Source organism: Echeneis naucrates, chromosome 17, assembly GCF_900963305.1.
Source record: "Echeneis naucrates chromosome 17, fEcheNa1.1, whole genome shotgun sequence".
Taxonomy (NCBI): Eukaryota; Metazoa; Chordata; class Actinopteri; order Carangiformes; family Echeneidae; genus Echeneis; species Echeneis naucrates.
Genome location: NC_042527.1, coordinates 18,896,959 through 18,912,080, shown reverse-complemented (window position 1 = coordinate 18,912,080; position 15,122 = coordinate 18,896,959). Strand labels below are relative to the sequence as shown.

Below are 15,122 nucleotides of genomic sequence, written 5' to 3'. Positions count from 1 at the left end.
TCAGTCTCACCTTTCTGATCATATCACATAAACATCATTAAGCAGGGTTTGCCATTAAACTGTCTGCATTTAAATTCCATTTTTTTATTGGAGCACTTGAAGGATTTGCTGTCAATGATAACTTCAAATATGAGGTTAAAGATCCTGCATAAAAAAAAAAAAAAACATGAGCATGAGAACATGTTTTTTTTTTTTTTTCTTTAGAATTTTTCAAAAAAAGATTTCAGAATCAGTAATAAAAACTATAGAATACAGAGCAGCCTGTTTATGTTGTCTTAAATGATCATTTGATCGAAGCAGATCATAGAAAACCAAACAGGCTCCTCTGGTGTGGAGCCACGCAGGTAGACCTGGTTTTGGTTTCCTGTTATATGTTTCCAGACAAATGCAGTGGAGTTAAATTGGCCTAGAAATGATATATTATTTATATTTTTCCCAGAAACAGCGTCCTGGTTTCTCCTAATAATCCACAGATTTTGTTTTCATTGAAACTCCCTGCTCCGAAATTCCTCCGTGTGCTTTTCAAGCAGCATGTGACGCTCCCCTCTCTCTCAGGTACGGCCCGAGGTGTCGTGATTGCCACCGGTGACCGGACGGTGATGGGGCGCATCGCCACCTTGGCCTCTGAGCTGCAGGTGCGACAGACGCCCATCAACATCGAGATCGCACACTTCATCCACATCATCACGGGCGTGGCCGTCTTCCTGGGCGTGAGCTTCTTCATCCTGTCACTCATCCTGGGCTACACCTGGCTGGAGGCCGTCATCTTCCTCATCGGCATCATCGTGGCGAACGTGCCTGAGGGACTGCTGGCTACTGTCACTGTGAGTGGTGTGTGTGCTGGACTTTCTGCTAACACCCCTGTGCGCTCTCATCTTATTTCTACTGCAAGAAAACAAAGCGCGCTTCAGTTTGCAGTAATAAACAACTTCCCCTTGTAGCAAGGACAGGTCATAATATGCTCCTGGAAACAGAAAGTGAGCAGAGCCACGAGGAAAGGTCATAAACTGGCTGCTCAACACAAACAAACACAAAGTTTTGTGTTTTAATTCTTTTCATTTCCGTCCTCTGCTTCATTAGATTTTCATGTAATGAGTCAAGTAAAGTTGGAGGTGATCGGCTCATCGTATCAAACAGATGACTCTGTTTCTGTGAAGCTGCAGGGATTGATTGATTTTTGACCACTACAGCGGAGCGCAGGCCCCTGTAAGGTTAAACCCAACATTTTCACAACATTTGTCTTCAGAACCGTGTTTCTGGTCACCCAGCAAATAAATGTTGATCCTCCTTTCATGCTCCTCACCTGCTCCTGAGGGGAGTGTCTGTCTCTTTAGATATTTGACTTCCTTCACCAGCTTATTGCCAGCTGTGTTTGTGCCTTGCTTGGAGCTGAGCAGCCGCGCTAAATGGGGTTGACGGGACAGGAATTTTCCTGAAAACCAACGCACTGAGCTAAAAACAGGCCTAAAAACTCAGGTGAGCGTTGATAGGTGACCTTGAGCAGCTGCCTCTCACATTACGCACCAGCAATTTGATCTTTTGTTAAAGATATTGATTAGTGCAGCTTTGAGAGTGTCAGCTCCAGAAATCTATTATTAATATTTTACCTGCTGGCTGACAGTTTGAACATGAACCAGCCGTCATCAGTGTCATTTGTTACACCAATTCAACCTCCGAGCATCAGCTGCAGCCCCGCTGATGTCACAGAATGCCCCAAAGCAGGTGATTTATTACTGCACGTCCAAGTTGCTCTAACGCTGAAGTGCATCTAACTTTTTTTCCTGCAACAATAAACAAAGTGAGCGCCAGCTGGCATTTGAAATACCATCAGTCGACATTTCGCTGGTCACAGAAAATAAACTGACTTCCGCCGGCTGGCTTCTTTGCCTCAGACAGACCAGGAGTTGTGTGTGGAAATGTCTCAGCGAGTTATGTGGTCGATGTGAATTAATGTATGTTAATGTGTTTCACAACATATGGAAAGTGTGTGCATCGTACTGCGATGTGCCTGCGCACCTGCTGTTAACCAGCCGACCACACGCAGACACACACTGACACACGCAGACACACGCAGACACACACAGACACAGACAGACACATACACACGCACACGCACGCACACACGCACACACGCTTGCCGTAAGGCACCTGGACCACGCATGGGTTCACATGCAAAAACACTTGAACGCATCGGTGCCTACACATGCTCTCTCCTGTTGTTGACTAACATTCATCCGTCCTCCCCTCCCTCCCTCTTTCTCTCTCTCTCTTCCTCCCCTCCCCACCTCCTCCTTCGCTCACCTCCCGCCGTCCTCCCAGGTGTGTCTGACTCTCACTGCCAAGCGAATGGCCAAGAAGAATTGTCTGGTGAAGAACCTGGAGGCCGTAGAGACTCTCGGCTCCACCTCCACCATCTGCTCCGACAAGACGGGCACACTGACCCAGAACCGCATGACGGTGGCCCACATGTGGTTCGACAACCAGATCCACGAGGCGGACACGACGGAGGACCATAGCGGTAAGACAGACAGACAGACAGGGAGGGAGGGAGGGAAAGAAAGGGAGGATGAGGGAGTGAAGGGTAAAGGAAGAGAGCCTGGAGGGAAGATGGAGGCTGAGAGATATGAAGGGAGGTGGAGGAGTGTGTGGGGGAATAAAAAGCTGAAATTCATCTGTCCAATGTTCATGCCGCCAACCACCATTGCTGTTCGTGCGAGCACTTGGATTAACCGAGCTGCGGCATACGGTGGGCGGCACAAGCCCTCAGCTACAAACGTGTCTTTTTCCCAGAGTTCCCTGGTGAGACTGCTGCTGTGGAACCAATCGGATTCCTGTCTCCCACCAAATGACAAGAAATCCAGCCAAATTTCAAAGATGCTTGCAGCAAAGAACCAAAAAGTTTGGAAGGAGTGAAAAAAACAAACAACTGCAAAAAGCGGAGCCAGGCTGCAGCCATTCAGGCCTGACACGCAGTCCATCCATTTTTCAGGAGAGCACGCTGCTGTGTCTTCTGCAGCTTTTTCAGGCTTTTTGCACGTCGCTTTGTCAAATTCAACAACCCCGGCCACAGTTTGCCTCCGTGTACTTTATGTTATGTGACACTTATCCCACTCCGTTTTCACAATAACAGTGACAGTGACCACTGGAGAGACAGTCCGAGTTAAAATGAAAAATGAATACAGGTGCCAGGAGCAGAGTGATTTTCACTTTGACTGGGTGAGCAAAGGATGAAAATTTGATCTGCGACTTTTTTTTTTTTTTAAGACATACTACTTAAAAATGAATGGGCTTTTTCCAGACTGGGGAATTGAGAATCACATTTGTCAAAGAAAAAGTGATTGCTCGACTTAACTGACCCCGACTCACTGACCTTGTTATTTAGCTACAAAATCCAGTGCTACTCTGTGAACTGAGTTTAATACTGCATGAGCCATACTTTAAAAAAAAAAAAAAAGGACAAAAAAAAGTCTAACAGTTTCCTCTGCTATTCTCTCAGGTTCAGGATTTGACAAGACCTCTGCTACTTGGACTGCTCTGTCTCGTGTGGCTGGACTCTGTAACAGAGCTGATTTCAAAGCTGGGCAGGAGAACTTTCCCGTCCAGATGGTATAAACCTGCAGCGCACACTGACAACACAACAGGAACCCGCCCACCCCCCCTCCAAAAAAAAAAAAAAAAAAACCCCAAAACAAAAACCTTTCATTGATGCATCCGTCTCATGAATTATCTCCACGCTCTAATGTACACGGTGGTTTAATCCAAGGACATTATGAGCAAACCTCGTTAGATTCGGATCAAATAATGCGTCCACATTATTCATGAGACATGATTTTGCCTCCGTGGTTTGGCAGCAGGGTGAAGCTGACGGTGTCAGGAGAATGCCAGGTGAGCTGTCACTCAAAAAGGAGCAGGAGGTGAGGACGTGTTCAGCTCCTTTATCTATGCAGGGGAAGGCAGCCATTCAATAAGTCAAAGATCAGCTAAGTTTGGACTGAAATATCTAAACAGGTGACATGTTCAAATGACATATGCAAAATAATATATATGTCAAACAAGTGAATTTCTTCCCACTTCATTTTAAACATGTCTATCTTCCCACAGAAACCCCTGCACATAACATCAACATGTAGGCTTTGGGATGGGAATGTATGTCCCATATGTGTATGTACGGTAAAGGTCAAAGGTTAAACTGGTATGTGGTTTCTGTAGCGGTTTGGTAAAACCTTCATAGCTAAAGTAGCTAAAACGGATCACTAAAGTTCACCTGTCTCAAACTTTGGAAACGGGTACATTTGGCACACTTTGGCACTCTCTCCTGTTTGCAGATGAGGCTAACCCACATGGTGCCTGCAGGGAAAAATACAACCCATAAAAATAATTCCTCGATACCTCTCGACACAGGTGCATTACGTACACATCGGCTCACACGCTTAACCTCCCTCTCATGCAGAAAGGCAGAAACACTGAGGATAATCCAATGCACCCCTGGAAATAACTCCCCCACGCTGAGGCACAAACACACACACACACACCGCTGGGTTGCTAAATCACTAATATCCCAGCGCTCCACCAGCCGCTCTCTTACACCCCGTGCTACATTGACCTGGAAAAAAGTCTGCATGGCTCGCAGCGACCAGGATTACAGCTCCTTCACTCAGGTGGGAGCAGACTGCTGCCGCTGCAGCCTGACTGGCCCTCCAGGTGCCTGGTCTTCCTCCTCCTCGCATTAACAGCTGCGTCTCCTGACAGCGCTCTAACACAACAGTCAAGGTTCCGGGCTACGCCACCATTACAGGAACACGTCCCCGTCTACACTTGGGGAAACGGAGAAATGGAATTTCCTTGATCTACTTATTGATTCATGAAAAGGCCCAAACAAGGACAAATCAGGCGGCCCGTGCGTGTCCTCGTTTCACAGCTACTCATGAATAAATAAACAGGCAACCAAGAGAAATCTCTTGTCTTAGTTTGGCCCCTGTTGGTTAATATTCGGCATCAGGTTTTGCGTGGATTTTAATAAATTGGCCTCAAGGGCAGGATGAATTGCTGTGATCACTGTGGACGGTGGAGGGAGATTTTACCGGAATAGAATCCACCGTCATGTCAGGACATCTAACCAACACATCATGTTAAGTTGATTGGTGACTGAGTGTGAGTGGTTGTTGGTCTCTGTCTGTCTGTGTGTGTTGGCCCTCTCTAGGGGGCCCCCGCCCTCGCCCAGTGTGAGCTGGGATTGGCTCCAGCATCCCCCACGACACGCAGATGAATAAGTGGTAGAAGATGAATGAATGAATGAATGATTCAAACTCAAATTCAAACACCTGCAAAGCAGACAAATACCAATAGACACTAATCATGTATATGTCTGCACGCGCACAAACAACAAAAACACACTTCAGTTGTACAACCTCCTGCACTTATATGGTAGATGTAGTTGTTAATACTTAGACCAAGGCCTCTCCTGCACCGAAGCTTTGCTCATGTCCTCATTCACAAAGGATAAAAGCCAAATGAGTAAACATAAATGTTACATGAGGTTTATTCAGTGATGCATTTTTTTTTTCTATAAAAAGCATCAGTGATAGCATGAGTTGTCTGTAATATGAACAAATGCACCACTCAGAAGTATCCATTTCCTTGCTAGTTACTACTTTATTGTTGACTTCACTATTGATTATTGCCAAAAGGCAATTTGCCTAATGTGCTCATGCAGCAAAATTTCTATTCGACATGCTGTGAACTCTCTGTGTCCAGGGTCTTGTTCATCCCGTCAATAACTAATGCCTTCAAGAAAACCCAGAAAATAGCAAACATGAAGCTTTTTTATTCACTTTCCAAACTGAAAAAAAAAAAAAAAACAGTTTTGGACTTTCATTACTTTTATATTAAGCTGTTAAATAATGTGGCTGGATACAGTAACAAGTGTTTGTGGTGCAGATGAGGTCTGCATCATTAATGAAGCATAAAGGAAAGTTCTTCTTTCCTTTTTTTTTTTTGAAAACTTCTCTACTCAGGCATCGATAGATAAATATATTTATTTAGTTTTTTTATTTGCATGTAGGAGTGACTGCATTAATGTGTTTGTGTCTTCTGTCTTTCAACCCCAGAGGGACACAGCGGGCGACGCGTCAGAGTCCGCTCTGCTGAAATGCATCGAGGTATGCTGTGGGAGCGTTCGAGAACTGAGAGACAGGAACCGCAAAGTGGCAGAGATCCCCTTCAACTCCACCAACAAATACCAGGTAGGTGCTGAGTCGTGACACGGCTGCAGGGAGTCTGCAGTGAAATCCCATCATTCATCGTTAATGCTTTACAATCTCGAACCGTTTTGCGTCCAGTTAAAAAGTCGGCCTGAATATCAATGCTCTTTTACAGCAACGCCTTATTTTAGATTCCTATGGTGGCCCATCTTTTGTATTTTGGAAGCTGCCCAATAAGCCACAAACAGAGGCCACACAGGAACTGCAGCCTGAAAGCTGTATGTACTGTGCGTTATTTATGACACAGAGATCCTGCACCTGTGGATTACAAAGTGCTTTCTCTTTGGCTTCGTCGCCTCTTTGGAGGTTTTATCATGACAGATCAAATAAATCCAGTTTTAAAAAGCTCTGCGTCGCATTTATGTGGCATCCTGGAGCTGAAATCGGAGTTTCCTCATCATTTCTGATAACATTAGGCATTAAAGGAGATATTTGTAACTTCCACTTCGTAGCTAATATTCGTAGAAACAGCTGTTTACTTAGCAGCTTAGAAGGAGCATCAGCAAAGAGAAGGGCAAAACAATGCCAATGAGAACTGCAGCACGCTAAAGCCGCGAAGAGTTAGCCCTGAAGACTGTAACCTCATGAAGGCTGAGGCCCTCGGGAAGTGACAAAACCAGGTTTGGTGGCTGACAGAACATACGGGTAGGACCTCTGAACATATTCTGTGCTGGTATTTCACAGGGATAGAGGAACGTGTGGCCCAGGTCAAGTTTTTTTTTATATTCTCTCAGAAAAAAGCATTAAATCAGAGCAGGCACTTCTGGGAGGTCTTAAGTTGAGCTGCACGCTTTGTTCCATCCTGTTGGAGTCAACAACAGCACAGACCTGGAAAAAAAAAAAGAAAAAAAAAAAAAAAAAAAGAAGTTGATATTGAAATATAGAAGTCATCACATTGAACTTAACACTTAGGTCAAGGGCACCGCTGCAATTAAGGCAGCGCTCCACAACTAGTCCTTTCCAGCCTGTGTGGAGATTTGAACCAGCGCATGAATAACACAGCAGTCATGTTGGAGCAAACAAAGGACTCAGCATGCATCATGTGCACCTGTTTCCCGAGTTAAAATGGGAATGCCTGCGTTGGGGGAGAAAGGGAAAAAAAAAAAGGCAATTTTGCTCTGGTTTTCAGAGATTAGATATACTGTGACTCAGATACAAATTACCCGGGGGAGTGTGTGTCTGTGCGTCTCTGTGGGAGTGTGTGTTTTTATGGGGGAAGGAGCAATGCGATGTGTAACGCCACAGGAATACATGTGAGGGCATGAGTGAATGAATGTGCCTTCAACACGGGGGATACATATGACTTACACTGTGCACTCAGTCAAGTCAGTTTCAATAAGACTTTTATTTCATACAGCTTGGGAAAAAAAAAAAAATCTGACAGCAACCCCCCCGCCAAAAAAAAAAAAAAAAAAAAAACAGATGCAGGCACAAACGTGAAATTCATTCTTGAGTGTTACTGAGGAGCACATCTGTCTTCAGGCTTTTTTCTCAGTGAAGCAAAATCCCCTTCTGCCCCCCCCCCCAAAAAAAAAACTAACAAACAAACACAAAGCTCATGTAATGTAGCTAAATGCGTTTGGGACCTTATACCTTATAATTTATCCTCTTTTTTTTTTTTTTTTCCACAGCTCTCCATCCATGAAGTGGAGGACAATCCCTCCGGTCACACTCTTGTCATGAAGGGAGCACCAGAGAGGATCCTGGACAGGTTGGTTAATCAATAATGAATCGATGATATCTCTCTAAAGAAGTGTGGCAGGAAAATTTTTCCTTTCCCGTCTATTCCAGAGCTTTACTGTAGTGCAAGTCCCATGAAAGGTGAAAGACTCCAACCAACAACGAATTGATCCTCCTAACAAGTATTGCCAACAAAATATGTCAAACCTAATGAAGCCACGTTTACAACCACTGCTGGCTGAAAACTATTAAAAACACATCAGCGAGCCGCTCCATTGCACCGGCTGACAAGTTCCTTCATCACCTCAAACAAACTGAGTCCCACATACAAAGTCCCACCGCTGTAAATACTGACTGGAGTTACTCACCTGAGAACCCAATGTGTATTAATCACAAAATAGGCACCTGCAAATGCACAGTTTACTCCTCTTAAAGTAATATTTTCTCAACATGACAGAGCCCAGTTGTGTGGGAAATTGCCTTTAATAGGCTCGGGGCCACGGAGAAGCTCGTGGAGTCAGTGTATTAACCATCCCGCTCAAACGGCGTGTTGGCCTTTTGTTGCATTGGTCTGAAATTAGAAATTTACCAACCTTTGATTGATCTTTGATTGTAAATCGATCCTGTGAAACGCTCACAGAGCCACACCAAAGCAGTCACCGCCCCCCAGCCAACCTGGACCGTCCAACCTGACAGGATTTAGTTTCTTCAGCGCTGACGTGAAATCTGCTATGTTTTTGTGACATCACTCAGAAAAGCATTCAGCCAATCACAGGGCTCCGATTGGATCGTGAGATGTTTTTTGGTTCTTAACAACACAAATATATCAACACTTCACATAAAACACAGGGGAAATGTCAAATATGGGACTTTTACATGTTGTAAGTGAGTTGTAGTGGTCGAGGTTTTTAACGAGTCTCTCTCACACACTCTATTTTGTCCTTGGTCCTTTCGTCCTTTTGGTGAGTTAGTTCACGTCCCCCATCAAGTGCCCTCCTTTGGGTCAACTTTCCCCACGCTCCGCTTTGGAGTGTGGAGGGTGAGGGGGGTGCTCCTTTTCTCCCTCCTCATTAGAGTACCCGATGTCACCAAACAGAGCTAACCTTTAGGCTGCTATAAATATACAGTTAACGCAGGATGCATTATTACTTCAATTATGTTGGTTGCATAAAAAAAAAAAAAAAAAAAGATAAATTACCTGTAAAAGTGCAAACATTTTTACTAAAGCACAGATGATTATAGGTTATCATATAAGCAGCAGAAGCAGTAAAAGCCGTGTTTGTGAATGGTTCACAGGTGCAGCACCATTATGATCCACGGCCAGGAGCAGCCGCTGGATGAGAGCTGGAAAGATGCTTTCCAGAATGCCTACATGGAGCTGGGAGGACTGGGAGAGAGAGTGCTCGGTACGTTTCCTGCCACCAACTCTTATCGGCTTGTTTTGGAGGAGTCAGTGGGGAGACGAATAGTTTTCATACTTACCTTCCCTAATTAGGGAAGTTTGGACAAAATGTCCCCAATTTTTTTTTTTTTTTTGTCATGATTCTGAGTCCTAAGAAAAAGGTTTCACTGTCTCACTGCAGAATTTCGGTACGCTGGTTTTTGTGGTTTTCTTTTGCGTCTAATGTGTGGATTATCAGCTGATAATGGGCTGCTTATGACATTCAGGTCATTCTCTGAACTGAACTACAAAATAATTGTACATGAAATAACATTTTCCCCTCTAAAAATGCCATTGACACATTTTGGATAGAAAGTTATTACCTGAAGTTCATCACACCCAGACTCTGTAAATGTCATCATTTTGACAACTGAGAAAAGAAAATGTTGCCTGGCATCTTTTTAAAAAGTGCCATAGGTAATAATTATGTGCCATCATCATTTTTGTTAGAGTAGGTGTCACTTCCACTGAGAGAAATGTGGAATTGTACCATTTTGGAAGTGAGACTACTGAAATCATGTAAATTATTAACTCTCAGTTATGCCTCGGGTGATGATGATGATGATGATGGTCGGCTGTTTCATGACAAGGAAAAGCTCCGCCACTTTTACACTCAGGCTGGTTTTTCATCACGAGCATTTTATTTTGCTCTGCTCCATTAAGATTTAACGGATACATATTTTAAAGGGCTGTGGATCATGAATTAATAAAAGCGGCTGATTCAATTTGTATTGTAGACCTGCACCCGGTCTCCATCTAAAATTAAAAATGATTTGTATGCATACTGTAAAGTAAAGGATCACTGCAGCCAGAGGACAATGTATTTTCTGAAGGCGCCTTTGAGAGCAGCGAGAGCTCATTTGTATTGATATTCTTTTGTTGTGTTTTACTTTAAATATCAACAGAAAAAAAAAAAAGACTCCAGTGCATCTTCAGTGTTGGATGTTTTGGACTTGAAATATCCTTGGGTGATGATCCTTTTTCTAAGTGCCAGATGAATTTACTGTCAAAGCAACAAAACAAGTTTTTGTTGTTGTTGTTTTTTCAGTAGCTGCGGTCTGCTTTGAGACATCTCTTCAGTCACTTGTGAGCGATCACCTCACTGATCCCTCTCCTCTCGCAGGTTTCTGCCACCTGAATCTCTCTTCATCCCAATTCCCCCGAGGATACACCTTCGACTGCGACGACATGAACTTTCCCACCGAGCAGCTTTGCTTCCTGGGTCTCATCTCCATGATTGATCCGCCGCGTGCTGCTGTGCCCGACGCAGTGGGTAAATGCCGCTCTGCTGGCATCAAGGTAATTGGCTGTGCAGGTTTAACCTTCATATGTGTTCCCTGGTAAGCCTTTCCTGAGGCTTAATTTATCAGGCTTTTTAGAGACGAGAAAGAGATTTGCACTTAAAATGTCTTTTTTTTTTTTTTATTAGTCACAAAATGGGCAAGTAGTCTCCCCCCAAGGCATGCTGATGGATGATAATCATTGCTTTAGAAAAATCTCTGTTTATGACAGGCTAATATTCGTCAGCGTAAAGAATACATTCAATTCTCAAATGAGGAAATGAGGTAACAGTTTGGGGACTGATAAAAAAAATAAAAATAAAAAAAATCTAAATAGAAAGCAGGTGATAAAACGTTGACCTCATTCTGTTCCGGTATCACCATTATGAAAAGTGCCATTTAGGAAAGTGTAGATTCAGTCAGATTCATTATATGCTAATCAACTGCAAATACGCACAGAGAGCAGATGTTTCCTCAAAAAAGTAATAAGCCGGGCTGCTGGAAGGTTAAACAGGATAAAATTGGATAATAAAGCAGAATGAGGCGTTAACATTTCAGGGGCAACAAATACAGGGAAAGGTGGATTTTGCACATTTAATTTCAGGTTGCGTTCATGCTCCTTTTGAAAATAATTTTTGAAAGACACACTGTAATTGGCTTAAAGAGCAAACTTGAGGCAGAAGTGTGTCGAAATGTTACTATTGTCGAAAGGAAGAAATCCGTTAATGAGTTTATGATGAAGAACCAAGACTGATGAGATGTTTGATAAAATGCTGGAACTATAAAGTTTTAGTCTGGGGATCGTGAGACGTCGTTTTTGATCTATTGGAGGTAAAAAAATAAGCGTGGGGGTCACAGTTTGACGTTGTTTAGATGTAAGGTTGGCTTTGTTGGTTACGCTCCTCCCCAAATCATTTATTACGTCTGACTGGGAAAACGTGGGCTCAGACCATCCAGTTTAATATACAACATATTAACTCAGCGGTTCTCTGTAAGTTCATTTAAGCTTCAGCCGGATCCCAAACATTAAACGGGCCAACAGGAAACCAAGGTGATTGTTCAGGATGCCATTTTACGCAGACGATATGAGATCCATGAGGACACTTTACATATACAACGTGTCCAGTAATCAGTGTCGTACTAAAGTCATGTGTACAAACTGAACTCACATTCAAAACATTCATAGATGACTTTCAATCGTTTCAGCTCAGAGTGCGTCCTTGCTGTATGACACCAAATCCTCAGGCTTTAGTTCAATATATAGTGCCTTATTTTTTTTATTGCACCACCGCTCAGTGTGTTTAAGTTCTGCTGAATATTATTATAGCGGGGCTGGGGATTTTCACTGAAGGTTTACAACTTGATATTGCTTTGTTTTCTCATAAAAGAGTTTAAAAGAAAGCATTTGTCTGGATATAGTCAGACTACAGACCCAAGCTATGGATGCTCTGTCATCATACAACTGTGTACACGAATGTTACGTGTAAGTGTTTTGATAAATCTGCCCCAAAAGCCAAAAATATTGTTTTATCTTTTAGAGAAGGTTTATCATTTTATCTTGGGCTGCTGAAATAGAAAAAGCTAATTGTGTATTCATAACCAACGCAGACATGGACAGATTTTGTCTGCTGTGTGATGTTTTTGAAACTGAAAATAAAATCCATTCTGTTCTTTTTAACTTTTTTTTTTTTTAAAGTAAAGTCTGTTCCTGTCATTTGAACTATCACAATAACCTGAACATATGTCAGCAGAGCACCTTCAGAACATGAAGCAGCTCGAAAATCGCACAACATAATCAGTCAACACTGAAACAGGCGTGACTTTTCTGAGAACAGTCCTGCGACTCGCTGTGAAGCCGGGCGGCTGTTCTTTATCTAAACTCATTATTTTTCCTGTGAGATCAGCCCACGCTGTTATTTCTGGAGATGAACTGCTGACCTTTAACAGCATCATTCTTCGTCTCCAATTTAACTACACCTTTGGACTGACTTGTAGACCCCGAAGATCCACGCTGCACACTGTGACACATGACATATAGGTGAGATATAACAGAGTTGAATGTGACAGCGTTCTGTGATTTATGAGGCTCTCCGTCTGTTCGGGCAGGTGATAATGGTAACTGGGGACCATCCAATCACAGCCAAGGCCATCGCTAAAGGTGTGGGCATCATCTCTGAGGGCAACGAGACGGTCGACGACATCGCTGAGAGGCTGAACATCCCTCTGAGCCAAGTTAACCCCAGGTGTGTGTAGTATCTTTCAATTTGTGTACTTCGACACCCACACACGGCAAACCAGGCGATGTAATCAAAACTGCACAAACAATTAGACTCTTTAAAGTCGCTGTTTTGGCTTCATAGTGGAGGAAAAGTGCCAGCGTATTGTCAAACTTCTGAGGAAGTAGGACGGGCGACTTATGGAGGGAGGAGGGGCAGACGCAGAAATCAGAAGGCAGCACTCAGGGTCACATGTTGGGGTTACCACTTCCTGTAAGTGCAGTCTTTGATATGGGCAGCACATACTGGCTGGCTGAAGCATTTGATTTGAGACAAAAACAACACAAACAACACAATTCGGTGTCGTTACACCGTACGGATGAATTACACAAGACACGACTCATTGATTAGTGAGTTAGTCGGTGGAGTTTTATACCAGTCAGGCCAGCCGGCCCCCTCCCTGCTTTATGTCTAAGCTACCCAGCAGGTGACTCCAGCTTCACTTTGAACAGACTTGGTTGTGGTTTTAAGACAGAGTGCATACAAGAAGTGTGTGTGTGAAACAAAGAAACAGAGAGATAAACTTTAGGAGAAAACAACAAAATGTCAATAGACAGTTTTGCATAATTGGCCCCGGCATCACTGACTTCCTACTGCGATTGCGTGGGTGTGCGTGTTTGTGTGTTTCCCAGGGATGCCAAGGCTTGTGTGGTGCATGGCTCGGACCTAAAGGACATGAGCTCCGAGTACCTGGACGACCTGCTGAGGAACCACACTGAGATAGTATTTGCTCGCACCTCTCCTCAGCAGAAGCTTATCATTGTGGAGGGCTGCCAGAGACAGGTCAATGGACATGAAGTGTGTGTGTGTGCGTGCGTGTGTTTGGACCTTTTTTTTTTAGAGCGTACAGCCAAATGAATAGCAGTGTGTGTGTGTGTGTGTTTTCAAATGAACAAATATAAGCATGTGTTTGTTTGTGATAAAGTCTGGATGAATGCTTGAATGCCTCTGTTTATGTCTAAGTGTGTAAGTATGGTTGAATACAGGTGTGTGAATGTGTGTGTGTTTGTGTGTTCCTTTGCCATTTAAGGCTGAATACAATTTTTTTTCAGTTTGTGTGAGTTCATATAAGCTTTTTGTTCGTGCGGGTGGATGAATGCAGGATTTTGTGCATGTGCACATCGATGTTTCTTTTTTTTCTTTGTCATATGGTTAAACACAAATGTGAATCTGTCAGGTAGGTGATACACACTAAACTGTGCGTGAAAGCACATACCAACACCTCCATATATTAAGGTCATGTAACTACTTGCCCCGACTCTCTCACTCTCTGTGACTGAACGATTACAACTCACTTCCATTTTTCATTTAATCTTCTCAGAGCTGCTTTGAAAAGACATTATTAAGACAGAAGGGGAGTCGGGGGAATGGAGAAAGAAAAAGCCTAAATCACCGCACTTATCTTTCCTCCTCTTGACACTTTATATTCGCCGACTCTTGTGGGTGCAGGGGTCGATCGTGGCTGTGACGGGCGACGGTGTGAACGATTCGCCAGCCCTCAAGAAAGCCGACATCGGCGTTGCCATGGGGATCGCCGGCTCTGATGTGTCCAAGCAGGCGGCTGACATGATCCTGCTGGACGACAACTTTGCCTCCATTGTCACCGGAGTGGAGGAGGGTGAGTGTCTGGAGGGGCAGTCGGTGGGGTGGAAAATCAAAGTGACAGAACTGAACTAAAAATAAGGAGAAGGATAAAAGGCGCGATGGAGAGACAACTGGAGGAAAAGAAACAAAGGGGAAGAGAGCTTTCAAAAGTTTCCAATCAAAAACGTTCTGCTTTAAAACACATACCTCAGAGTATTCGCTGATGAAGCCTGCTAATGTCAGTGCTAATATCTTTAAGTATTTAGAGACCTGAAAAACATTGAAATCCAGCGCGACAACATGGAAGTCACGCAGCAGAAGGAAAGTCTTGCATATTGTATTGTTATGCCTCTTTAATGAAGGACTCGGGCCGCAGCTATGTACAGAAATACCACTAATGTTGCTCACAGAAAAATGTTGCAATGCCACATCATTAATGGTCAGTATTCAGGGGCCTTTTAAGAGTTGCATGAATTAATGTGTCTTTGCTCTCAAGGACTCCACGAGTGTTGCCACAAGACTGGAATTTAATCTAAATTAAGGGTGGCTAATATGCTTGGAGAAAATCCATGAGTAATGAAGAAGTGCTGACAAAGCAGGG

The 15,122-nt window shown here is 43.5% G+C and overlaps 1 protein-coding gene across 1 annotated transcript in view; it reads left to right on the top strand.

Moving 5' to 3' along the window:
* atp1a2a (ATPase Na+/K+ transporting subunit alpha 2a) overlaps positions 1–15,122 on the top strand; it is a 31,192-nt gene that overhangs the window by 8,425 nt on the left and 7,645 nt on the right. Inside the window, exons 8-17 of the mRNA XM_029524519.1 lie at positions 556–824; positions 2,320–2,518; positions 3,497–3,606; positions 6,108–6,242; positions 7,892–7,971; positions 9,237–9,346; positions 10,505–10,680; positions 12,768–12,904; positions 13,570–13,720; positions 14,387–14,555. Of these exons, the coding sequence (XP_029380379.1) occupies positions 556–824; positions 2,320–2,518; positions 3,497–3,606; positions 6,108–6,242; positions 7,892–7,971; positions 9,237–9,346; positions 10,505–10,680; positions 12,768–12,904; positions 13,570–13,720; positions 14,387–14,555 (1,536 nt within the window). The remainder of the gene's footprint in view (positions 1–555; positions 825–2,319; positions 2,519–3,496; positions 3,607–6,107; positions 6,243–7,891; positions 7,972–9,236; positions 9,347–10,504; positions 10,681–12,767; positions 12,905–13,569; positions 13,721–14,386; positions 14,556–15,122) is intronic.